The following is a 27,929-nucleotide window of genomic DNA, read 5'->3' on the forward strand; positions in this document are numbered from 1 at the left end:
ACCTTCAACTCAACTGTTCTGGTTCACTCTAATAGTCTTGTTTTCAGCCACAGCAGGCTGCAGTTTTCAGTGAAATTCTCTAAATGCCCAAATACACTACCTGTTCAGCAGCAAACAGCATGCAGATACAGAGACTTGCAGGTGAACATAGTGAAGCATTTTAGCAGCTAAAGATATTTCCCTTGGGAGTTGGTAGAGACCAGAAATGTTATAACATTACAACAACTTTCAGCATGCTCAAACATATTTCTAGTTTGATTGTTTTGACCATGGATAACAGCACTGGACTGTCCTTAAAATATTTTTTCAGATAACTTAAGCTACAGTAACTGTATGTGTAGTCAACTGATCTAATAATAAGTTAGCAAGTTACGTTGGCTAATGTTACTTGCAGCTATTTCATCCGAACGAAACAGGGCTGCAGTTCTTGAGTCCAGTCTCAGTCTTTAAAGTTTTGCACCTGTCCTGGACTGTTCCTTGGACTCCAACTGTTTTTGGTCTCACAGGCTAAGGTCTTGAGAATTTGTTAAGTGGTTCCTGGCTGCCGATTTAGTATCAGTTCTACAGAAGGTTGCCTGATTCTACCAACATGATGCATGAAATTAATACCCCTCCAAGCAATGCTGACTCTGAACTCAGCTTTTGCTGCCACTTGACCACTAACAGTAGCATTACTTACAGTAAGTCACTAGCAGGTTACCTCAGCTGATTTTAGAAGGCAAAATGTCTGAAGTCTACCATATTTAATTTTGGTATCTTGAAGAGAACTTAATTTGCTGTGGACTCAGTCTTGACTTCTATTCAATTGCCTTTGGACTCGGACTTGACTGAACCTGCTTTTAGACTTGACCTTGATTAAACTGGTCTTGATAACAACTCTTGAATAAAATGAAATAATCCAAATAAATGTGATACAACATAACCTAAATAAAACATTCCCTCATTCGTGAAGATGGTCTCTGCCGCAGTCACATCAGATACATTTTCATCAGCAAGTGTGGTTGTTTAACAATGAGGACAACAACTCCCATGAGCCCAAGCTATTTTACAATGTCATCAAACTCCATCACATTGTAATCATGGATTTACATTCTCTAGGTGGCCAGAAACACAACTCCAAATGATACATTCACAGTTTGTTTCCACTCCCCCAAAGTAGCCAGAGAATCAGTTATTGCAGGTTTAAGTAAAATATTAATTGCAAGACTTTGCTTGACATAGAGTGTATTTATATTGTATTGCTATTTGTTCTCAGGATGCTTTGTACTCTCCATCTTTTGAAGGTTTTCCAGTATTTTGTCGGAAATGATATAGGCAGCAGAGGGAAGAGTGTCAGAGCTCAGGTGAGGCTGTCTTTATGATTACAGATTTGTCTATGTCTGCTTCAAGCTCGAAATCTGTCATCAGTTGAGGAAATTCCTTCCAGGGTGACATCATTATTTCCATTACTCCTGTGGAAACAGACATTCCTTCATACTCCTGTCTGCTTGTATTTACTGTAAAATTCTCACTGTATGTGTTTATGTTGACTGTAACAATATACTAGGATTTATCATCACGCTTCTCGCTATCGGCTGGCTCAGACATAAACACTGTGGGACAGTTTGCTTGGCTGATGGCCATGTGTGGATGTCCGACTGCATTTGACTCTGTGGTGGCATCATCAAGTTAAAGAGCAGCATTTGACCTGGATACAGTTGTTTTGACATGGACACAAGGCCTAAAAGTGAGTGTTGTGTGAGTGTGCGTGTGTAGGATGATGGCATAGTGATTCACAAACTCAAACACACACATACAACAACATCTCTCTCCCTCACTCACTCTCTCTCTCTCTCTCACTCACTCACTCACTCACACACACACACACACACACACACACACACACACACATTCATTCTCTTTACCCTTAACTCAAAAAAACTTTTTTTGTGTAAAAGTTTTCATTTTTTATTTTTTAAAAGACAGGCAATTTGCAAAAAGTATTGGAGCAAATGCGTAGTTTTTACATGACAGATAAAGAAACACAGCACATACACAGATACTGAAGAAGGTCAGGAGAAGCGAAAGGCAAACCAGCAGTTTCTGGAAGCCCTTTCTTTACTTTGGTAAAAATGTTCTCCGTGATAAGCGTCGTACATAGCTACAGATGATTACAGACAGACAGGAAAACTATTTGTTCCCCGGTACTTATCTTAAAGGAACAGTCTGACATGCTAAGAAATATGAATGTCTGGCATCAAACTGAGAATCTGATGAAAAAGAGCAATATCAGTTTAATCTCTAAACATTCTGTGCTGAGAGAGCTTCAAGTTGGAGATGTGTTTAGACCTGGGCCCTGTTTGTCAAAAGGTTCTTGATGCTTAGATGAACCCAAAATTTAGATCATTTTGGCCTTAAATTTCTTTAAGAAACTGCATCCTAGCTTAAGACTGGAAACTGGGTGAAACTCCCTGCTACATCAACACTGAACAAATAATAAATGGACGGCACTTATGTGGCACTTTTCTACGTTAGCAGGCAGAATGATCCACAATTTGCCCCTCATTCACTCAGCTGGTGGCGGAGATGCTGTGCAAGGCGCAGCCCTGACTATCAGAAGCAATTCTGAGGCACAGTGTGAAATTAATGGACAAACTGCTCTTCCTCCTGAGCCTCAGCCACCCCAAAGTATGCCAAACTCCAAAGCTGTCTTATGTAAGAATGCAAAACAAGGTGTCCCACTACAAGAAAATAATTAAGTGGAGGCATAGAAGACCACAACTTACTGTAAAGTGGGGTACCTCTCCCTCTGTCAAGTGCATTATTCTCTATATCAGGACCTCAGAGTGCATTATTGTCATTGTCTTACCAAATGAAAATAGGAAGTTTTGTTTAAAGGTAGACTGGATTTTCCTAAAGAAAAAAAATCAAAAGCAAAAAAACAAACAAACACAAGGTATATTATATAATCTATATATAACCAAGGAAGTGCCATCTTACGGTAACACACTGCAATTGAGTTAATGGACATGCTTACAATGGATCTAGATAAACCCTGTCAGGAAATAGAAGGACAATGGTGGACTCTTAAGGCCTATTTCCACTGCGCAAAAATACACTAATATCCGCTAACATCTGTCTTTTTAATGCAATGGGAAAGTCTACAACCGCTATTCACATGCTGGTCAAATGATTCTGTGGTAGTCACAGGTATTTCTTGCCTCTGGCTCGGATTGACATTAATGGAAACACAACACCCAGGTGAAAGTGCTAATTTCAGCCCCTTAACCGCCAAGATGCAATGACACACTGCCACCAATTAAAATCCGTCTCCACCTAGGCGCTGAAACATCACTACAAATTAGTCTGCACTGAGTTGGAAATATGTTAACATTAAGAATTTTTGAGGGTTTTCAAATATAAGATTAAAACCAGAATCTGCCAGCCAATCTAGTTTTTTTCACGGCCATAATATACTTTAAATTTTATTAACTATTAACTTATTTACTAACTGATCTGAAGTCTGATATGTTACGTGCGGTCATGGGGTCAGTTTAGGAGTTCTTCAGAAAGATGTTACATAGGTGTTATGATATGAGTTTTTAATATAAAAAAATATTGATTATAGAAGATACAAAATAAGACAGCACTGTGGTTCCAGGAATATGTGTTGATACTGCTAGGCTAGCAGTTTCGTACCTGACACAAAGAGTTGGAACTAATCTTCCCATGTGTGTATTTGACAGCAAATAGCCATATTCCTAAAAATGTTGGACTGTTTCTTTAAACCACAAAAACAGAAGAGAAATACAAGTCCTACCTACTTCTATCAAGCTGACTCCACTTGTGCTTTGCTGCTTTGGATTAATTATAATCACAGTATTAGCGTCACTTTCTTCATATGTTGAGAGGATTGTGAGCATTTTAATAGAAATATGTTGAGGTGCAAAAAAATGAAAACAGCTCAAGTAAAATTGCAGTCCTGTAATGCAGTGTCCGCACCAAATGGCTAGTTATATAGTGTACCTTAAGAGCACCTTTTTGTACATTAAAGCATTGTTTATCGTATGGCTTCAATACAAGTGGTCTATGCATATTGTATATATTAAAACATTTCTCAAAATCCTTCTAGAGATTACACAGCCTGGATTGTTTTTAAAGATCTCTGTTTGCTAAAATATCATCTTTAGTGCCCTTATACTCTCATCACAGACCAGAACTTTGGCTAACAGCTACTTGGTGTTGTTCTTTACAGCATTGGTCTTATGTTTCTGACATTTCAAACCAGGTTGTGACTTCCACGGTAAAACAAAGCATGTGATGTAACAAGATCTTTCATTTTCAGTCGATGAGCTAATTACACAACCTCGACATAGTTGGCTGGGTAAAGCCCCTCACTCCCACCGTCCTTCATCCCCCGACACCAGCCCTGATCATCCTCATCCTCAATCTTCAAAAACTCCTCACCTGCAGGGAGACAGGAAATGAAAACTTTAAATTGCTTATTTTCCCTATCAATTAAAATGCTAGTTTGTTTTTTTTTGATTAATCAATTAATACTTCTATAAAATGTCTATAAAATGTTCCGAGATTGTAAAAAAAAAGCACCATTACAGTTTCCCAGTACTTTAATTGCTGTCTACAGATTGCTTGTTTTGTCCTATCAGCAATCCAAAACCCCAAAATATTCATTATACCATCCAAGAAAAAAAACATTTGCATTTGACAAGTTGGAACAAGTAAACTGATGGTACTTTTACACAAAAAAATACTTGAATTACATAGTAACCAAAATAGCTGCTGATGAATTTTCTGCTGATCAACTACTCCACTCAATTAATCAAGTAATTGTTTTAGCTAATATATATATGTGTATATATATAAAAATATATATAAATATATATGTATATATATATATATTATATATATATATTTTATATAAAATATATATATATATATATACCATAATATTCCACACAATAATACATACTTCTGCATACTGCTTTTCTTTAATTAATGCTATACACAATGTGGTTCAGTAAGTTTAATAGGATGCGTGTTTACCTGCTTTAAATGACAGCTCATCTGTCTCCTGGCCAACATAATCATACAGAGCTCTTACTCTCACTCCTCCAATCATCACGCTGGAGCAAGAAAGACAGAAAGACAAAAGAAAGACAGATGAATATCTGATGAGCCGTACACCAACAGCTACAAAGCATCAGATCACAGTAAAATCACAAACTTGCAAAGAAATATTTTCTCTGGGATAAATACACTCACCTCCTCTCTATTGTTCCTTTCTTTTCTTCTTCTTTCTTCCCTTTTTTGGTTTTCTTCTCAGGAGTCCATTCCTAATAGATAAATAAAAAAAAATTTTTAAAAAACCATTTGAACAAAAAATTCAACTTCAGACCAAAGAACAGACAGAACAGCGAAGAATTGAACTTGTCATTGAAATGAGTAATAGAAATGGTTGGAGACAGACAAAACCTGGAATACCTCAAAGTGAGGCCAGTCGGTAGGCATGCCAGGTCCATAGGTGTTTTTCCACCAGCGAAGGTCCTCATGCTCATCAATGGCCATCAGTGTGTTGTGGAGCTCATTGTACACAGCCCTTACACTAAATGAGTGGTGGAGAGTAAATAAGAGTACCTAAATTATACTGAGCCCAAAAATACAGACGTGTTTTCCATTACTCATTACTTATTTTAAAAGAAAACTTCAACTAATACTTCAAACACTTCCAGCCTCTACACAGCAACTGACAATTCAACTTATTCTTACTCAGTAGCTGTTTTTTGCAGTACACACAAGTTTTACTCTTATTTTTTAATGACAATTCAAAGTGTTATATCATAGGCAACTGAACTTGCCTAAATTTTTAATTTTTTAATTTTTTAATTTTTAATATGTTTCACCTCTCATCCAAGAGGCCTCGTAAGTTCCATAAATTACTTTAAATAAATTTCCAGTGTGTAGGAAAAGGTGGGTATATTAGCAGAAGTTGCATTAACTCCTGAAATTAAGAATTATTGTGTTTTCATTTACTAGAGTGGCCAGGAAAAAAAACTGGGTGTGCATCTTCAGCACAAAATAGGTTAGACTTATGTGCAACTCCACAAACATATAACCATCCATCCTGATTTATGTTCGGACACTCAATAGAGTGTCACCTTGAATTAATGAGCAGCATGATATTTTCAAGCTATGCTTCTGCAAAATGTTTATGTCATCTCCATGATAACCAGACACACCCTGCATTTCTTTATGGTTTGAGTCTGTTTCTGTTGCGTTTAGTAAAGCATAATCTGCACAGAAAGCGATTTAAATTGAACAAATATCCTGCTGTATATGTGTTTTTTTCCTTTATAACCATATATTAATTGATTGATCAGCTCAATAAAAGCTGGACAATAAAATCAATAAATACAAACACTTTTGATTTCATCCTGTGGCATCGTCATAAAAACTATTATGGTTCTGTAAATATCTACTGTCAGTTAGCCTGGTAAAGGCTTCCTCTCAGCTCTGCAGGACCTGCTGCTGTCAGACGGCTGCTTCAGTGGACAGAGACGCTAAATGCAGGTCGAGTCAGAGTTTGGTTTTTTTTGCATTCACTGTTTAAGCTTTATGTATCTATTATAATTGTTTACTTATATTATTTAAAAAACAGTAGAAACAAGAAATTGATTGGCTGAGATAAATGTGATATACAGTACGTAGCTCAGCAGCTGTTTCAGCACCATGGACAGCAGTGTTTGTTCTGTGGAGGAGCCTTGTGCGCTGTCCATAGTACTGAAACATAACTGAGGAGATAAATTAGTACCGAGGATTTTGCGATGTAGCATATGGAACAGCAAATTAAGCTAATCTTCGCAAATTCTGCACAACTTTGCATCTTTGTCCACTCACCATAACGCTACTGCAAATCTGAATCATTTCATTGAGTCATTTCATTGTACTGCTGCACACAACGCATTGATCCACAATGAGAGACAATAAGCTGCAAGACAAAAATGCCGTACATTTCTGCTGTCATATGTTTTTCAGTGTCAGTGTTGTTATTTTCTATATTAAAATATCCACCAGTCAACAAAATTGTGAAGTTAAGGCTTTACAATTAATTCTAATTTTAGCATGATATAATAAACCTAACATGCAGGAATGTAGGAAGTTGAATACTTTATGGGGCAGCTGTATTGATAATGGCATGGTATTCATTTAAATTTGACCTGCTGATGCTCCTTTAGTTTTTATACTGTAACTAAAGTTTATTGAAACTTCTAATTGGCACATAATCAGCTTAGAGCATTTTAAGCAAAGTGTTACTCCAAAATTAAGCAGATTCATAGAGAATATAATGTCTCTCATCTACCCTATATCCCCCTGTGGCCCTTGCAGAGTTTATGAAGTAATTAAGTCTCTGTTCTACCTATTATTTCCCTGATTAGAGTAGAAGAGAGTCACTGAGAAACACTCATAAGTCATATGTAGTGGAACAGCTTTTCATCAGGGCTAAAGTAAGTCAAATGATTAATGTTTACATACTTATCTCTAAAAACACAACTACCTGTCTCACCCCGAACACTGTTCTTCATCTAATCAGAAGATACAACAACTTGCAACTAACACACACATGCAGAACACTGAGGGTCACCTCTCATTGTTAGTAATGTCCAGGTGTTTGTGGATGGAGAGAAAGGCCTGTTTGAGGAAGACAATCCTCTTGCGCTCCTCGTCTTGTGATTGATCAAAGATGGACTCCATCTCCTCCATGTAGCGAGGAGCGTACCGGTTCACCTCCTCAAGGACTTTCTCATAGCGGGCACGAACCTGTAAACATTAAGACACACTTTCACCACACTGCTCATAGGCTCAATCATCATTTTAACATATTTATACACAATATATTATATATATATATATTATATATATATTATAATAGTTTATTCTGCTATCATTACCTTCTCGGCTTCCTGTTGAGCCAGCACTCTCTCCTCCTGGATCTTCTTCTGTTTGTCAATGGCGACATCCGGGTTTCCCTGAGCGTGTACCTCTCGCTCCCTAGCTGCCTGCTCCTTACGGCTCACTTTGTGGTATGCCCTCCTGGCTTTATCCAGCTGTGGCCAAACCGAAACACACATTATTATTTTAGTTGTGATTGGACTTTTCTTGACACCAGCAACCATCTCATCCATTCAAAAGCAATTCAAACTGAGATGCACCTGGCTTTAAAACTATTCTTGCTGATGCCCAGAATATAATAATGATGCATTAGGTCTCTGTAGGCTAAATATAGACTTGGATTGAAGGCATTTACTAAATGACTATCCATTTGCATTGCTGCAGTCAATTTTTGTATGTATGAAGTATTGATTCCCTAAGGGGCTCGTGTATATTTTTGATGCAAATATATACTTCGGCTTTTGATGGATGTCTTTTTGTCCTTCACAGGCAAGCAGATTGTGTAACTACAGATTTTATTTAATAAATATTATTTAGTCCTAAATATTTAATGCAATCAAGAAAAAGGATTTAAAACCAAGTTTTCAGGGGCTTTCATTTTTTTCTTCCACATATTGCTGTTTGCATAATGTATAATGCATAGTGTATTATGTATCGGTTCTGCGACTGCAATTTTGCACACTGTAATAATGCAATTATTCTAACTATGAATTATACATTTTTATTATTATCTTTTCCACTATATTAATGCAAAGCCACAAACTGTATAAAATTATGGATGAAGCCACACTGATGTCACCTATTAGGTTGTAGACCCCTGTTATGAAGCTTTGAGTTTGGCATTTTGTCCGTTGTCATCTAGGCTTTTTCGTACCAGAAGTGACCATATTTTGACGAGAGGATGAGGAAATGAATTGGAGCTTTAAATCATTTGTATAATGCTGAACATAACTTTTGAATTTTAAAAAATTCAGACCTTTTTAAGTCGTTTGGCCCACGGTTTCTGAGCACGAGCAAAACCTGTCTCAATGTCCTGGGACTCCTTGAAGCCACCAAATAACTTCTTGTGGAAGGTGTCCTTCTGCCAGGTCCTGACCCGGTCTCCATCCTCTGACACCAGGGAGCGACAGATAGAGGCATGTAAGGAGGCCAGCCGGTCAGCGGAGGACAGAAAACACTGCCAAGCCTTCAGAAGAGACCCATAGAGAGGACCTGAGGGAGACAAAGACCAGGGAATCACAAACTCTGATAATTTTCTTTGTGCTTTAGAGACAATTCTGATGATATGCCACTATTTACGTGAAACGTCAAATAAAAACTGGAAGGAACTCATTACAATCTCTTATCACAAAAAAGGAGATTTTGTTATCACAGTTTGCAGGCTGTAGACAAGCCAGCAGAGGTTGTAGCTGCAGTACTTACTGGAGTCCACTACTGGTTTCCACTTGTTGCTCCATTCACTGAGCTGCTGGGCATACTGCCTCTCCACGCGAGCTCTCTCTTGGAAACATGCCACTATGTCATTACAGGCCTGGAAGGCATCTTCTGTTCGCTTCACAGTGGGCTGATAGTTCCCAGGCTGCCAGGACACAAAGAGAGAGGAAGATCTACTGTTTACACAGAATAAACACAGAGAGGAGGGAGCTTTAATTGCCGTTATGCTTTAAACACTGATACTTATACCCAATAACATAATCATTTTTTGGAATGAAAAGGCCAAAAGTGGCTGATATTTTTGCCAGTATTCAATAATAGTCTCTTTTTTTTAGTTTCACCATTTGTGATTACAACACTGTACATCTGCTCACAGTTTATTCCTGGCAGAGTGGAAACAGCATGTAGACAGTAAACTGATTCAGACAAACTAATTTAGAAACTAAACAGAACATAAACAATATAAGCAGTTCATGTCAGCATGATCTTCTAATCTTAATAAACTACTGTACTACTTCTATGGCACACTGTTAAAACCATTTTGTTAGCACTGGCACTATGAGTAGCATTTCTACTAATAACAGTGTTATTGATTAATTAAAACCACTACTACACCTACTGCTACTAAAACCACAACTACCCCTGCTGCTACAAGCACTGAAACCTGTGTCCTACTGCTGTCATTATTTGTAGTCCTTGAATTACTACTTATACTGTTACTAACAGAATTATCCAGTAAGTAGACTTTATGCATCACTTTAAAGCAGTACTGTGCTTTTGTGATCCTGTTAATAATAATTAATAAATATAATCATATATAGTTAAACATGTTTTTTGTGGGGGGGGGGTTCTTTGTTGTTAGTTAAATGAGACGATTGATACAACCCTTATTACCATAACTATGTAGCGGTAGCCATCTGCTGGTTAGCTTAGCTCAGCATAAAGACTAGAAACAGGGGTAAACAGCTAGCCAGGACAATCCACCTATCAGCATCTCTAAAGCTCACTATTTAACACATCATGTCTCGATTAGGTAATCCATTAAAGAAAAAAAAAATTCTTACATGGGTGCAGTAACTTTCCAACCCAATCTCTAGATACATGTTTCTGCAAACCACGGAAATACAGTAATGACTTGCTGAAACACAGTGGTCTTCAGGTGTCCAGCCTAGGTGACATGTCATTCACCACCTCCTCCACCTCCAGGTGACAGTCAGCTCATATACTGCTCATCACTTAAGAAATGTAGCATATTTATGGTTTTCAGAAACATATAATGGCAACATTTTCTTCTGGTGATTGGGCTGCTCTTTCTGCTGTCTTTTGTGGTAAAAAAAAAAAAAAAAGAAAGAAAAAACAAACAAAAAAAGCATTCCCTTGATGATTGCTCTGTTCCATTATGTTTCCCAGTCAGTCATGCCATTTTACCAGCATGAACAAAATTCTTGAACTGTAGCTAAATGGTATGCAGCCATGATTAATGTTATCAGTTACACTTTTATACTATAAGAGCTGCTACCTGTTCAACGTTAAACAGTCACTTGTGGTTTGTATCACATTCTCTGGTCAGTCAGTCATAACAAGCTTCAGCTTGTGTCCTCATCTCCTTCCACAGCTGAGACACCGTTGCAGCCGTCTAAGGTCAACCCCCACGTGCCACAAGTGACACTTTACTGGCTTAAGGTTTCATGTGGTAAACTTTAATGCTGACAGCACCATGGGGTGTGGTCCGAGGACATGAAGACGAGGCATGGCCATAAAAAGCCAGACAGAGAGAGAGAACAAGAGGGCAGCAGAGGCAAGGCCCTGAGTGTAATAACATATCTGAAGCAAATGTGTTGTTTGTGGATGTGGTATTTGGAAATCTCTCTGCAATTTTCCTGGCAGTCGCCATCAGCTCCTACTCAGCACTCACTCCTACACTCTTTTTCACTTTCTGTCAGACTCTATCTGTCAGTCACTGACACATTAGTCCAGCTGGTTGAAAGTCTCTGGACACCGTAGATATTGTCATGTTGTGTTATATCATCTGAGGCAATACACTTATTGTCAAAATCAACAGAAATAAGTGAGAAGGAGACATAAGTGAGCAGAACCTCCTCACAACTGATGATTCTCACTTGTCAGACACAGGAGTAGCTCTATCTTATAAGTGATGCTAACACTGTCTGTATGCTTTTTATATACAGCTTGTATAGACAGAGTACCCAGTGCAAAGCTCTTCTCAGTTCCTTGATGCCTTTTGATATTGTGAGTCTCAACACGCTTACTTTTTCTTTGGCAAATTCTCTGTAAGATGATATTTTACTCTTCACAGTTACAGCTGTTCTCTCTCAACTATGTGCAGACCTTTGTTTCCCACAGTGACTTGCGTTTGTCAGAGTAGTCAACCAAATACCTAAATCTTTGTTTTTTACAACTAATTGACAGTCCTTATGGGACTCATAATTAGTGGCTAATTAACATCTGAAATTGACATCTGAAAGGTTGAACAGTTAAGTCTTTACATGTGAAAGCATGTTGATAGTGGTGATGCAATTGTAAGACAAATATGCGGTATATTTTCTGCAATTGGTAGCCATTAGGGGCAGGACAAAGGATCGATATGGGACACACATGACCTTCTCTTATAATATGATATCAGTATACTGGCGCAAAATATGATATTTTTATTAAAACATGCAGACACTCAAAACAGATTCATCTGCTAATTGCACTTATAAAAATCACTACTTCAAGACTCCTTGTGGTGGCACTTATAAAATGAATAATCACTCTGTGTTTTCCACCTAGTAGATTAATCAATATGCAGGACATCTCCTTTAGAATATAAATTTCTGAATCAAATTACACCTTCTTTTCAAACTGAACTACTTGTGTTACTATAAATTTATATTTCAAGGTTTAATTTTCTAGACTTTAAGTGTCACCTGGTCATCATATAATTTTAAATAGTTAGAAATTAGAATACAGCATGTATGAAAACATGCACCCAGCCTGTAAAAGTTATTGACATTCATACTTCAAAGGACATCACACCACTCAAATGTGCTTTTAATGAAACACTAGTTTCCTTTTGCCCTAATCAGAATCAATTGGGGCACTTCTCATCAGTGCCCCCCTGTTTCTCCTTCTCTCTCCTTCCTCCTTACTTTCTTTCTTTCTGCCTGTGTTGTGGTTTGCACTGACTCTGCTCACTCGTCTGAGAATTAAACAGAAACAGCTGAGGAATCCAGTTTGAGGCCAACGGCAACGCTGCAGAGACCCAGTTGGCCAATCTCTGAGGCAGATGCAAATCCGCTACTAGAGAATCTGTCCAAGCAACAAAACGCAGTATAAAGGAAAATGGCCACGGGCCCCCATTGAAAAATCACATTTTACGTATACAACTTATCCTGTCCAGACCATAAAGCATGTCAGTGCCCAGAAGGAGTACTCCATCAGGAACAATATGAGCATTTCTCCAGCTACTAATGGTTGCAGTAGAAGTACTTATGTTGTACTTGCAGCAATAGTAGCAGTGATGCCAAAAGTAGTGGCATCAGTGATAGTTAGTAGTTGCAGTTATAGTGAAGAAATAGTTGTAGCAGTAGTAAATGTCATAGCAATAGTATTAATGGTAATAGAAATAGCAGAACTAAACTATATTCATGCCAGCTTTTATATTTATGTCCCTCCGAAGTGCCTTTAAACCAAAAATAGATCAGTGCACTAAACAAAATTAAATCATCTCACGAGGCATTTCACAGCATGAAGCAACAGATAAAAAGAAGGCCTGACAGAAATGTTTGTCTTAAAAAATAAAGAGGGTAATCAGTCCAGTCAAATATTTACAGTCTGAGTCAGACATTTAAAAATGCTATCACCTTCTCTTTTACACTCAAAACAGCAAAAAGGAAGAGTTTAGAGAGACACCACATGTCAGTGATCATCAAATGTCTAAATATAATCAGTAGAGCGTAAAGAGAACAGTAAATGTGTAATATTTTATCCAGGAACAAGCCCTAAGCGTCATAGCAGCCAGTATGTAATACTATGACTGTAATATACTTGCCTACAGAATGCACCGTAATTGCAAATATCTTAAAGTGGTGGTGACTTTGCAAATCCAAAACAAAAGAGCTTAAGTTTGCAGTATAATGACAGACAGCCCCTGAGCATGGCGGCAGGATAACACAGACAAGAACTGGCCTGGAAATGCATCCAACACAACAGGAGGCTGCCAAAATTACAGGAGGGGAGAGATGAAAGTGGGGCAGCACATTGAGGCCAACGGGAGACAAAGCCAATATTAAAGCGGCAGCACACTCAAATTAGACAGTTGGGCCACTTTAAAAGTTGGAAGTGTTTACAGCTTTAAAACATGGTGGCAAAGCAGAACTATGTCCTGTAAACAGAGTGTTGAGCGGCTCACAGCACAGTAAACTACAGTAACATAAGTTATTGGTGCTAAATTGGAGTAAAATTAAGTTAATTTCCAACTATAAAGGGCACTTGTTACTTGCATTGTTTTTGTTTGTGTTAAAATAAAAGTTGAGCTTTATTGTCAGTGTAAATCCTGTGAATTATTCTCAATGAAATAGTCTAATAAGCTATTGATGGAACAATAGTCTATAGAGCTGAATAATGAAATCCATCATCTACACTTTATGTTTTTTAATTTTGAATAAAATAAAACAATACTGCATCCTATGAAAGATTGAGGCTTTCTATCAATAATCGTAGCTGTCACTCTTTTAGTATAATATACAATGCACAAAATGTTATAATTTGTGCGATTTTACTTTTCTTATCTTCTTCTACTCATAGAGTAACCCAGAAATGAGTCCAAAAAACTGGAAATGAATTAGCATTTCAGCACCTCCAGCTCCCTTGTCTCGAAATCAGTGTTTTATTTAATTTTATTTTTTAATGGGTTTTTGGTTAGATGCCTGCAATAAGATCTGTGGTCAACACTAGCTTAAGAAACATTAATGTTTTGTTCTACAACATGAAATATGTCTGTAAATACTGCTCTCTGAAGCTTTTATGTGTCAAGTGGCTAAATGAGACTACAGAACTTCATCACGCCATGCCAAACACTGCTTATTGTGTTGTTGTGGTGACACCATTAAATTATGCAGCCATGATGTAGTTTGTCTATAGTCTAACATTAGCTTTTAACTTCTTGCGTTTGCATTTAGGCTTGAAAAATCCTGAAAGTGGTGTTCATTTGAGAAGATTATCTAGCTGAACAAACATGTAGGTATCATTAATGTTTGTTTGCCACAGAGCTTAATTTCTGCCATAATCCAATGGAAAAATCCTATAGGCTTTTTGACAAGGGAACAAAGGCAGTTCCACCCTATACTTGGCAGCAATATGTTGTTTCAAACTAATTCTTATACTGTATAATGTAAATTATACTATAATTTATATAATATTATTTCAGAGGTAAGACACTGGACGTAGACTAGTATTACTCTGCCTCTCAAACCTGATTCTTTGATGAATTCTTCCTCACTGTCACTTCCCTCAAACTCATGGTCCTCAGAGACCCTAACTGTTCAATTAGGCTTCTTTAACCCTTCGAATATCCCTGCATCCATTGCTTATTCGACTGAATTTTAATGGATGTGATCAGTAAAACCATGGCAAAGACCTTATGCATCACAAGACCTTCACTGAGCACAATGCTAATAATACTAAAAACTTTTTCCAAAAACTTATCAAATGTACTTGTTTAAGGTACTCCTGCACCTCACTGGATTGTTTACAGACATGTCATAATACACTCTCGTGTGTAAGGAAGGGGAAAAATGAGGGGGAGGGGTGAGGGACAAAAGATTCCCTGTTGCCTGAGGACAGTGGTATGCAGTACAGGGTTAACAGTATCTTGTCAACATGACACTGCACTGAGGGTCTAAACTTGGTCCTGGTTTTGCACCTACCAGTCTTTGTTCTGCAAGTAAAGTTTACCAAGTTTGACATTTACAACAATCTCAGATCTGTCTTTTTTTCTTTGCTTTTTTAGACTGCAGATTTATGCAACATTAGATCTTAGTTCAGATCTTGTTTTAAAGGAATAATTTGAAAAAGGCACAACCTTCCATCTAAAAGTAACAAAATCCCAGCATATTGTAAACTTATTAATTTCCTTTGTCGAGGAGGTGATGTTTTTGGTTTGATTTGATGTTTGTCAGTTTGTCAGTAGGATTATGGACAGACTGCTGGCCTGATTCTCTTGGTGGACGGTTGTAACATGAGAGAAAGGAAGAACCCAATACATTTTTAAGCAGATCCGAGTCAGTGTGGAGATACACAAATTATTTTTTTTGCTTCCATTAACTTTGGTCTGCGTTGTCTGAGTACCCCTCTTGTTAACACTTCTCGTCAGCAAAGACTTTAGGAAGTCACTGTGAAAAGTTTCCTTGGAGTCACCTTGGACAAATTGTAATAGCAGAAAAAAAGGTTTAAAAAAAAAATCTTTCATCTATTCATGGGAGCTGACCACTTTTCCTAATCCAGCAAAGGACACTATAAATTAAAACATCATGCACCGTGGTGTATCAGAACAATGCTGATGCAGAGAGCAGTTAAAATAAAAAAGAAAAACCTGTCCCAGATCCCCAGAGGCACTGCCCCTGCACTGTACAGTCTACTTTGTCGAACTAACACAATCAAATACCTGATTAGACGAACACTATCACAAAAACCTTCCCGGAGCACAGTTAGCCCAAGCAATGTGCTTCACAATGTACAATGTTTACCATTCACATTTAAAAATTAAAGCGCAGTCTTGTTCACACTGATACGTAGCCTGAACAACAAAACTGTTTAGTCTTCCTGATGACAGGAAGGTCATAAAGACTTGAGATACCAAGGCAGAAGCTGACTTGTGAATCAGTCTTTTTCTCTCTCTTTCTGAAGACAAAAAGACAAAGACAGAGTTATACACACAAAACGCAGTGTCTTACCATCCAAAAGCTGCGACTGTAGGCATCTTCAGGGCTGTTTTCTGATGGTAGCGTTGACATCTTGTTCTCTGAGAGAGTAAAGAGTGTATGATTAGTTCAGAGCGGTATTACTCTGTCCTTTAATCTGCACACTGACCTTTTTGTAATCTGCTTCTACGTGTCGGTAATGAAGGCTTTGTGGCTACAGTATGAACAAACGTTACCTAAGTCAGAAATATTGTATGTATATATAGAAATAGATTTTGCAGAAGATGCGCAGGACACATCCTCCTCCAAATTTAGAACATATGGATTTTTTCCCCCATTGAAGAAATGACCAAAGAAGCAAAGGACTATTATTTTGTCAAAACTGGGGAGATGTCCACCATAAATCATGTCTTAAAAATCACCAAAATGCCAAAAAATCAGTGTTTGAGATCATTTTGCCATTATTTTGGTTTTTTTTGTTATTTTGAATATTTATTCATTTATTTATTCATTCATTTTTGATGGTGCCCTGGCCTCTGCCTATGTCACCTATAGAAAGATCCACTGTCTCTTCATGGGGGAAAACGAACCATTATCAAAGTAGGAGTCTGTCCTCTCAACCTTTTTTGTGAAACATGTCCCACGGCCCTGTCAGATGAACTCACATCAACACCACATGCTACAAATGTGTCCATTTGAACTGCTTTTAAAATGGATATTTGAATAAATATGACAACGTGGATATACTGGTGGATATTACAGTATTTTTTTAAACAACTGAACTAGGAATATTTAGGTCGATTTGGTTATGTTTGAATTAGAACTACAGAAGCACCCTTGGCTGGGAATCACTGCTCTAATGTACAGTGCATCTATTTGAGGCTCTGTGATATGAGAGCATTTCATCTCAATTCAGATAAATGACTGTTGCGAAGACAGACAGCAGGTGCAACGTGTCAGAGGCTGAATGGTTTAAAGGAGGCTGTGCAAAGCCATTAAAGCGTTGTAGTTGCTGTTGGAGGATGACGTGTACAGTACATTTGAACCAGAGGGTGTACAGTAAATCGAGGCAGCGTCTCACATGCCGTAACAACATTAGTGAACATAACCTCTCCCACAACTCCCAGCTTTGAAACATGAGCTATCCTAAAATAAACAGGGGGTAAAGGTCACTGCATATCATACACATTCACAACAGAAACACAAGCACATACAATGCATAAAGAGTTCTGTCTGACCCAAAAAAAGCGATCTTCATAAAGCATTTGAGGTCTTTAACTGTTACTTTCCACTTTCACCAAAGAAACTTTGCTGGTTAAATATTTAGGCACACAGCAGTTTTGCCTTCTGGTGTTTCAAACCCTTGCTGCACCCGCAGCTGAACTCCACCCAGACACAGCCTTCATGTCTTGCCTGTTTTCCCTCCCTGCAGCCATCTCTCCCCACGGCTCTGCTCTGCGCACAATTAGATTCAATGATTTCCCTCTGCATCCTGCTGTTCACGGGGCATCACATGCTCCACTGAGAGCATAATGTCATGCCTCTCCCTGCCTGGATCTTCCTTCTGTCTCTGTCTGCTGCTGAGGCCCCCCTCATAGATTGCACAACCCTGAGTCCTGCAGGAGGTCAGAAAAATAATGAATCGCTTCCCTTTTAACCCTTGACCTGGACTTCCTGTCCACTAGCTGGCTGGCTCCCCTCAGGATGCGACAGTGTCCGAGTTTTCAGAGGAGCATGGGTGTTGGGGAGCTCTGCTGTCCCCGCCTAATTTCAAGTTTTACCAATCTTGAGTCGCAAGCGAACTACTTGTGTTAATTCAGTCCTGAGTCTTACCAGTGATCTACTTGCTTGTCTCTTTATAATATGATTTCATACTCTGTGCAACTCCAAGTCTACTGGAATCAATTTAATGGCACCAAATGTCATTTCGTAGACTTTATAATCGATTTGGAATCCTCTGAAGAGCTGGAGATGGCCCTGTTTTTGCTGTATCCTTAAATAACCAAGTCTGATATCTTTAAAAAAAAGAAAAAAGAAACAAACTGTGGTTAGAAAAGCCTGACTGGAACTTCGGATTTGCTCTAAGTGTCATCTCTGATATTTTTGAGGTATATATTCCTGACTTGCTGACTTTTATGGATCTATAAAAGTTCAAATCAAGTATTTGAATATGTATTTGCATACTTATATGCAATACACCGTGGAGTATATTGTATAACTTACCACCTACCAGCACAGATGGAATTCCACCATGGGTCCTCCAGACTTTCTATAATCTCTTGGCAGGTCAGACAGGAAATTTGTTCCCCCACTTTTCAAAAAGTCCTGCAGTGATCCAGTAACTTACCAGTCCTCACAGTATCTAAAACGCTAACTTTACATGTCAAAAACTTTATAACTGAAGCTAAAACCATCTAGAGCTTCCAACCAACCAACTCTTTCACCCCGGTATCCTGCACCCACCCTGGCACACACTCACTCCCACACACTCCTCCCCCTGTCCCCGTTTCATCTGTCACACATAACTCACCACACACACACATTGCATAGAGGAAATATATAGTAACAAATGAACACACAGAGCAGAAATAGGAGCCTGATCACTCCATGAGATCTCTCTGAAATGCAACTTTGGAAAGCGATCATAGTTTCTTACCTCTCTAAATGTTGGGGCCCTCTCTGCTTCAACCCCCTTTTGTTTGGCAGGCAGCTTAGACTTTTTTTCCAGTTCTTTGTGCAGACTCTGAGGCTCTTTCTCTCTGTGTCCGTCCTCTTTACACTTCTCCTCAGCTTCTCCAACCTTGATTTTCCACTCGTTCTGGACAGTGCTGCTCCTGCTCTTCCCGTTTCTTTGGCCCACTGTTTGTGTCAGATGAGTTGGCTTCTTTTTTTTTTTCTTCCTCCCTCCCTCTTGACTCCCTCACACCCTCCCTCCCTCTCTCCCAGTCTCTCTCTTCCTCTCTCTCTCTCTCTCCAAAACAGCTGCAGGAAACTTGCTCTCTTGTTCTTTGTCCTTCTCCACTTGTTGAATATGGTCTCTCTGCTTTTCTCTTTCATTCACTCACCTCACCTCCCTCAGTCCAAATGAAGTGTGCTATATTGTGGTTATTTAGTGTTTGTTTGTGTATGTGTGTGTGCACATCTAGATGAGTCAATAGCTGAGTCACCCACCCAGCCAGTCTGTATGTGTTTGTGTCAACAGGCCTGTTAACTATGTTTTACTATTTTACAAGAAGCACAAAGCAGCATGACCAGATAAGGAAAACTCCATCCCCCTGTGCTCGTCTTTTTACCCCCTCTTTCCTCCCCTCAACATTCCCCCGGGATAGTTTGGTAGGCCTGCCTCCACAGCTGGAGGACACATCCGCTCTGTGTGTGTGTGTGTGTGTGTGTGTGTGTGTGTTAAAGCCAGAGATTCTTTGAAGTCAAAGACCCCTGAAGAAGAGCTGTTCACACACTCACATATCTTGCTATTGCTTCATGCTATGCTGAACTTGTGAAACTTTGCCATGCCAGAACATGCCATGTAAATAACTAGACGGTTATAAATTGCCGCCCAGTTACAACCTGCTCTTAGGAACCAGTAATGCTGTGTTAGTAATCCTATAATCAAATCTGGAAGGATAGTAGACAGATATCATGACAACACTGTGGGATCCTGTGATTAAAATGATAATAGGCATAAGAGGCAGAACATGTCAACAAGTGGAAGATTCACCATGCGGCGACACAGTGTAAATTCCTGTAGGAAAGGTAAATAATATTAGAGCATTGCTGACTCCAACATCCCTCTTCTTTTTGGTAAGTTTTTCAAATAATAACTGGGACATAATCCTGGGTTATTTCAGTAATGTGGACACATGTTCACTTTGTTAAAAATCGATATTGATGCATCTTTAACTTTTGCTCAAGAAAATATTGTCTCAGTACAAAGGTTCTTCTTTTTGCTCTAACATCAAAATCATGATTTAAAATAAAAGGGTCAATGATTTATATCACACTAAGAAAAGTGCAAAAAGTAAACTTAAAAATTGTGTTGACTATAAACGTTTTGGCAAGTGCGCTGATGTGCATTTATCCCGTTTATTTTGATGGAACTACAAATTAAACCGGGTTTCATCTTCTGCTTTTTTTTTTCTTTTTTTTTTTTGAAAAGGCATATCTAAGGCCACCCAACTGATATAAAAAATGGCTGTCACCTGCATGTTTGAAAATCGACTTTGCCAAGCTTTTGAGCACCTGTAGTAGTGTTAAAATTATTTTTCATGTCTTCGGGCATTTGACATTCAAATCGGAAATCTGCTGGGCAAACTTTTCCACTGCATCTGTGAAGATGGACTCAATACAAGATCCAATAAACCGTGAGTGAGTGCATTCACTGTCATCTATTTTACTCAAGTTAAATTAAAGTTACGCAGCTGATCACTTGGAAACACAATTTACAGCTCTGTCTTTCAACTGATGTGGCAGATTTTACGTCCTATATTTAAAGCCAGCTGCAAACTTTACTGATATATGATTGTGTGTCTTTATGCATTAATACATTGGCTTGGGAAGGTCGACACTCAAAAACGTTGTATATTTTAAGTCTAACATCACTCATCATGTTGTAATAGTGTTTATCTACTTCTATACTTGGTTCTTTTGTGTCATAGATGTATTACAGAGAAGTCAGCCTATTATTTTGACATTTTAACCGGAAGTGTTGTGCCCCCTTTGTTCAACATAAATTTGTTACCGTTTTTTGAAAACATCCATAGTTGCCTAATTGCACGCATTGGTCACGAAAGTGAAGAAATAGTTTGATTCTGCTTCATAGATTATTTGTATTGGTTCTATAAAACGATAATCCCTGATAAACTTTATGCACCGTGCTGTAAGAAGATACAGTGTGCATTAATGCAAAACTGTCACACTTGTGTTTCTCTTTTCTTTTACCTCCATTTAGTTGTGACGATGTCAACACTCTTTGTTTACAATATAGGAATTATTTCTGTCTTCTGGTGCTACGTAATCTGCTTGGTGTGGATGCTTTATTTTGAAAACATTATCCGGAAGTACTTCTATGTCATGTTGTGTTTGACTTGACCAGTAGCTGCTGTTCCCTGTTGTGACCGCTAGAGGGCAGATGTGCTCGTGAATGTAAATACACACGGGTTATTTGGCTCATAGACTGGCTTCATGTGCTGTGAACGCAGCTGTTCTTTAAAATTACTCTCTAATATAGGGAGAAAAGTAAAATAAATGCCGTTGATACGTTCAAAATATCACATTTATTTGTTTATTTTAACTTTATTGAAAAGCAAATTCGATTGTTATGAAACTACAAATATCGACAGAGCATGTAACTTATGGAAAATCAATATAAATAAAAAAGCAGTAACATTTTTTTTTTTTTTTTTTAAGTCAGAGGTCTTTTCATAAAATAAAACAGGAATATTATTGTAAATATGGAAGGTTTTTTGGCCTTAAAAAAAATCTACATTTGTGGATTCATTGTTTATCCATAATAATCTAGCTATTGTACATCATATCCCCTTTTTGTCCGCCATCAGAACACCAAATTTAATATTATTATATTCCAAATGAGGAGCTCAAGGGTAAATATTGATATCCAACTTTGAAACGATTCCCAAAAACGTCTTATGGAATCACATGCTAACTCGTGAGAGTTTCAATCTCAGATTCACAGTAAACGCAGTTGGTCTTATGATAAATCTTTGTCTTAGAAAGTCATTGCAATGGCAAATATTGTTATTGTTTTAAAACCAGTGTCTTTTGCTTTTAGTGCAATAATGTGAGTGAGGTATCTGAACATGTAAAACGACTAAAACATGCTTTTCAAATAAATCATTTAACAATGGACATGCAGTTGCAAAGTGTGGCCACAGGAGGGCAGCAACAGCAGCACTTCCTTAATACACCCAGTAATTAATCTTATCATGTTTGTGACTTCTTAGTCTAATTCTTGATTTATTTGGAAATGGCTAACATTATGGATTTTTTTTTCTTAGTCCGGATTGTTAAAATGAGTGTCTTTTGCTTTTGGTTAAAATAGGTTGATACAAAATAATGCATTTAAAATGTACATGCAGTTGCGCAGTGTGGCCACAGGAGGGCAGCACCACTAGCGGCTCTCTAATGCATCCAGTTATGTATCTTACCTTGTTTGTCTATGACGTGAAGCGGCTATAAAACACAACTATCCTTTAAAATGATTCTGTAATACACGGAGAAAAAAATGGAAGATCTGTTAATCTTTTGCGTCTCTCTTTTACCTCTATTATTAAGTTCTGTCAACACTATGATTTCTGCTTCTAACTTTATCTGGTCTAAGCGTTTTATTTTGAAAGTGTTATTCGGAAGTGCTACTATGTTGTGTTGCAGCTGACTTTACTAGTGAAATGCAGTAGCAGTTTCTCCATATGACCATCAGAGGGCGTCTCAGTCCTGTTATCTGAATTAGTCTCGTCTGTTTCTGCCCTCCAGTGAAGATATAGACTTCCTTATAATACATCCCTGGAAGATATCAGATAGGAAGGCGCTTCTCCTCCAGAGATGAACGGTTAAATAAAATGAAATACAATACATAATTGCTGTCGATACAGTCATAATATCACGTTTATTATATATATATATATATATAATATATATATATATATATATATATATATATATATATATATATATATATATATATATATATATATATATATATATATCCTAATCTTTATTTAGAAACAAATTCGATTGTTGATAAATAAGCAATGCAGATTATCAACAGCACATGTAACTCTTATGGAAAATAAATCTATATAAATAAAATAGCAATCACATGATATGATTTTATTTTATTTTATTTTCAAATCAGAGGTCTATTAAAAAAATAAGACACAAATGTTATTGTAGATATGCAAGGCTTGTTTGGTCTTATACGCTTCAGTGTTTTTGTTTGTTTCTTTCTTTCTTTCAAAATTAATAACTCACTCATTAAGAAAAGGAAATTGGGTCTGGCATTAATAAGAACTATATACTGTATGTGGATTAATTGTTTAGCCATAATAATCAAGCTATTGAACATCATATCCCATTGTTTATCCGCCATCAGAACACCAAATTTAATATTATATAATACTTCAAATTAGGAGCTTGAGGGTAGATATTGATATCCAATTTTGAAACAATCCCCAAAAACTTCTTATGAAATTACATGCGAAAATAAATGTTCCAGAGTTTCAATCTCAGATTCACAGAAAACGCAGTTGTTCTTATGAATGGTAAATCTTTTTCTTAGAAACTCACTGCAATAGTGAATATCATCATTATTTAAAATTAGTATCTGTGGCTTTTGATGAATTGGGGAGAGTGAGGTATCTGCACATTTAAAATAGTTGATGCTTTTAAAATAGAGCATTTAAAATGTACTTGCAGCTGCTCAGTGTGGCCACAGGAGGGCACCAGCAGCGCCTCTCTAATACATCTAGTACTGTATCTTACCTTACTTTGTGTCTCGAGGTGAAGCAGCTATAAAACACAGCTGTCCTTTAAAATTACTCAGTGATACAGGAAGAAAAAATGCCGAAATTCTTAATTTAGAGGGGAAAAAAACTGATTGTTGACATGTAAGCAATAAAAATGATCGACTGAGCATGTAATTCTTATGGAAACGTAATTTAAAAAAATGAAATAGCATTAACATTTTACATGGATATGAAAGATTAATATTATTGTAAATATGCAAGGCTTGTTTGGTTTTTGTACGTTTTAGTGGTTGTTTTTTTTTAAAATGAATAACTGAAGAGGAAAAGTCGTCTGGCATTAAAAAAACGATTTGCAGTTGCGCAGTGTGGCCACAGGAGGGCAGCACCAGCACTGCGTCTTTAATGGATCCACTAATGTGTCTTTGTAACTGTGAGGTGAAGCTGACTTTTTAATTTACTTTTGACTTAGGGCCGCAATTACATGGTTACATGGATGGTGTTTTTTTTTTTTTTTTTTTTTTGTTTTTGTTTTGTTTTTGTTTTCTAATCCCTCAAACTTTATAGACACGTTCAATAAATATACATTCAACACTTTCAAAGTATAAAGGCTGTATAACAGTATTTCTTAATTTAAAAAATAATAAATTGCATAATAAACAAAATTTTAAATGAAAAAAGAAAAAAAAACCTTCAGGATCTGCGTAAAGAACAGAATTAAACTGAAATGTCTGAATAATTCAATTATTTTATGCCTCTTTACTGTGTAGTTTAAAATTCACTAGCTGTCAAGCATGTTTTAAAATCAGTATCTCTAAAATAATAATAATTAAATAAATTGCGTACTTTTCAGCAAATCAGAAATTGGGATTGATAAAAATTTGTAATTTATCTAATTTTGTTAGTGGGACATCTTCTTAAAAAGTTTTAAAAAGTGTCTCGTAAATCATACCAAAAACCGGTGACATAAAACAATGCACAAAAACATCTTTAATAGTTTCTCCTCCACAATTACCAAAAATGCATCTTTAATTCACTATGGGTGGGTGGGTATTACCCTTCGCTGGGTAGTGCCTGTGTACGATCTTAAAATAAAAAAACTATTTGATTCTATTTGTAATTATTATGAGGTTACAAAAAGATAATGTTTTATTGTTTTATATTAAAATAACACATATTCATTGACACGTAGAGGTAGTAAACTGATACCGAGTTAAAATAAAGTACCTCAAATTGACATGCAACTGCGCGAAGTGGCCACAGGAAGGCAGCACTAGCATTAGTTCTCTCATACATCCTGTAATGTATTTTATCCATAGACTATGATCTTATTTCATTTGCGAATGTAAGGTGAAACTGACCTCTTAGTTTTCTTCTTGGCTTATTTGGAAATGGTCAGCATTGTAGTTATTAATAATAGCCACTTAATCATTTATGTTGAGGTTAAACAGAGAGGTTTGCTGGTTAGGCTATGTTCCGCTCCCGTCCACCAGGTGGCGGTAATGTCCGTATTAGCTAGAAGCCAACCGGCATTATTCAAAAGTCGAAGAAGTACATCCGGTCTTTTGGTTGCTGTCGCTTCGACAGCATGGGTCGACTGAACGTCGCTGGTGTAACTGGTGAGCTAATAATTTTAATTTTACCTATGTGAAGTTTCTTTTTTGTGATTACGTGTCGAGTATAATACGTTGTTATACATCGGTAGCTATTACAACCTACCGGCATTCTGCTACTGGATATCATTAAGATTTAATGCTACGAAATGTTTTATGCTAAAGTTGCACGTTTAACTGTGATTCGTTTGATTATCGTTAAACTTGGAAGTTACAAACTGTGCGAGCTTATTTGCGAAATTAGAGTGCTTAATGAATTTATGAGATGGCTTTGGTGGATAAATGGTTAAATTAACACTGCAACACGTGGCTACGACTCAAAGTCTGTGGCCATTTCTAACGACACGTGTTGTACATGGCAATTTAAAGCTAACAATTTACAACTGGGTTTAGTTGTCAATCGTTAAATCTGTTTTGTCAGCATGCATAATCAGCCGAAATAGCCGGATAAACATTAACGCTGTGGGCTTTTCTCCACGTGGGAACTCTACAATAGCATCTAAGCTAACAGTGCGGTGAGCTACCGAAGGTGATTTAGCAAGAGACAAGAAGCAGCGCAACTTCACTGTGTTTTACTACACATACAAAAACTTAATGCTGATTGTCTTGGATATATTATCTGAATAAGTATGTTGATATAGCTGCAGCCCCCTCGACTTGTGCTGGGCTCTGAGTCTGCATGGAGACTAAGAAGTATGCAAAGTATTCTCATAATTAGAAATGCCCTCATTTACTGTGTAGACGGACACATTTTTGGTCCTTTGGTGAGGACTTTATTCTCATTCTTCTTTTCAGTGTTCATGACTATTAACTGTGACCACTGGAGGGCAATGAACACTAATGATTTTACATTTGATTCATGAAATCTCAAATCAGACACAATCACATTCTAGCACTTCTGTCGAGGACATTAAAAATATAACCTGTTAAATGCTGTAACTATAGAAACAGGGACCCCATGCTCAAACCAGATTTAAACAGCCCTTGTTCAGAGGGGTCAAAGAAGTTTTGGTGTGCATTGGTGCATTTTGCCACTATTTGTCTTTGTTAAAAGCGATTTCTGTTGAGAAATCCTCATCAAGCAAAGCATTACTGCGGAAGAAGTCAGACAATTTCACACTTACTGTAAATTAAATGTGAAGTTTATTGTTTTTATATTGGCTAGGATATTGGTGTAGTGAGTATAGATATACTAGCATTTTGGTTACTGTGTCCCATTGCCTTTTTTTGTGAATTTGTTTCTGTGAGCTGTTGAAACTTAAACTTAATGTGGATTTAGCATCCTCTCTCCCTTGATGACTTGCACTGGGCTCTGAGTCTGTCTGAAGAGTAATGTGCATCTTTGGCCCTGACAAGCCAGAGTTTCTGAGGAGAAAATATGCTAATGATGGTCTTACGTGTGAAATGTAACCACACACTAACCATTGCTTTTGTTTTTCAGGTGGAAATTAAGACACTCATACTGGACTTGCATCAGGTTTGTGTTTTAAATCGTAACCTATTTGCCTTTAGTAGTAGACACTGTGTGAATGGTGATCTCTTGTGATGTATAGCACTGGGCTCAGAAAATCAGTGGTGACACAAGTGCATCTCTGCCCCTGACAAGGCAGAGTCTGAAGAGATGATTGCTATATATCATTTTTTGACCGTAAAGGATTATGGTAATCCTGACTGCCATTTTCATTCTGTTTCAGGTACTGGTCATCTCAACGACGTCACCATAAATGTAATTGTCATTTTCTTTAATATTTTACAATGCCTAATATTGAACTGTTTGTGCTACAATTGAATCAAATAAAACTCTTAATGTAAAGTTGTTTACTCACTTTTGTTCATATACTTTAGAGTAAGGAAGGTATGATGTAATGACTTGTGACCTTTTCTGTTGTTGGGTTTGTCACTTTGGCATGATTCAGCTGCAGCATTTATGAATGTGTTGCAGTTTGACCAGTCCATAGTCTGACTCACAGCAGTGAGAACCTCGTACTGAAATGTACTGATTTTGATTAAATAACAAAACCAAAACTTAAATCCTCTAAGGTTAGTTTGAGTCATTTAAATGTTTTTACAATTTATATCTTTTCTTTGCGCTGGTAGTGATCTGAAGTGGTTAGTAAACAACTTTCTTTGAGAGGGACTTTGAAATACTTTTTTGGAATGACTGAATACCTGTTTAATTATTACAGGGTACTTTGGAAACCTGGCTAACCGTTTTGACCACAATAGTTTGTTAATAGTTACAATAATTACTTAGTTGTATAATTTCAAATCAAGACATCTACAAAATAATTTAAACATTTTCATTTATTTTTAAAAAAATATATAAATTAATTAATATTGTGTGCATTATTATTGTTAGTGGGGAAAAACTGGCTCAAATTTAAAGTGAATGCAGTACTTTTTTAGTTGTAGTTGTTTCTTACTATTAAAAAGTACAGTACTGAGTTACCGTGCTGCATCACATCCAGTGTAGACTCTATGATTAATATGACCATCAAAACTGATTTTAACTGTAGTGGTCAGTAAACAAGATA

The 27,929-nt window shown here is 37.2% G+C and overlaps 1 protein-coding gene, 1 long non-coding RNA gene and 2 other non-coding genes across 5 annotated transcripts; 3 read left to right on the forward strand and 1 right to left on the reverse strand.

Moving 5' to 3' along the window:
* Nucleotides 1-1,931: 1,931 nt before the first annotated feature.
* Nucleotides 1,932-19,360, reverse strand: si:ch211-51c14.1 (protein kinase C and casein kinase substrate in neurons protein 3). 2 transcript variants are annotated; one of them, XM_042505700.1, is made up of 10 exons: nt 18,961-19,360; nt 16,338-16,405; nt 9,370-9,526; nt 8,924-9,159; nt 7,947-8,102; nt 7,640-7,815; nt 5,482-5,602; nt 5,263-5,333; nt 5,044-5,123; nt 1,932-4,446 (listed from the first exon to the last, which is right to left on the reverse strand). In XM_042505700.1, the coding sequence occupies exons 2-10, from the start codon at nt 16,395-16,397 to the stop codon at nt 4,337-4,339; spliced, it is 1,167 nt and encodes a 388-aa protein (XP_042361634.1). In that variant the 5' UTR covers nt 16,398-16,405; nt 18,961-19,360; the 3' UTR covers nt 1,932-4,336. The 2 variants fall into 2 exon arrangements, with proteins under 2 accessions (XP_042361634.1, XP_042361635.1); XM_042505701.1 differs by lacking the exon at nt 18,961-19,360 and adding an exon at nt 18,535-18,713.
* Nucleotides 19,361-25,355: 5,995 nt separating this feature from the next.
* On the forward strand, nt 25,356-27,208 carry LOC121957207. Its single transcript, XR_006106738.1, has 3 exons — nt 25,356-25,401; nt 26,837-26,872; nt 27,090-27,208. It is a non-coding gene; the product is annotated as an uncharacterized LOC121957207 (long non-coding RNA).
* LOC121957343 lies at nt 26,680-26,771 on the forward strand. The gene has a single exon (XR_006106760.1). It is a non-coding gene; the product is annotated as a small nucleolar RNA SNORD88 (small nucleolar RNA).
* Nucleotides 26,930-27,019, forward strand: LOC121957344. The gene has a single exon (XR_006106761.1). It is a non-coding gene; the product is annotated as a small nucleolar RNA SNORD88 (small nucleolar RNA).
* Nucleotides 27,209-27,929: the final 721 nt, after the last annotated feature.

This window comes from Plectropomus leopardus, chromosome 17, assembly GCF_008729295.1.
Source record: "Plectropomus leopardus isolate mb chromosome 17, YSFRI_Pleo_2.0, whole genome shotgun sequence".
NCBI lineage: Eukaryota > Metazoa > Chordata > Actinopteri > Perciformes > Serranidae > Plectropomus > Plectropomus leopardus.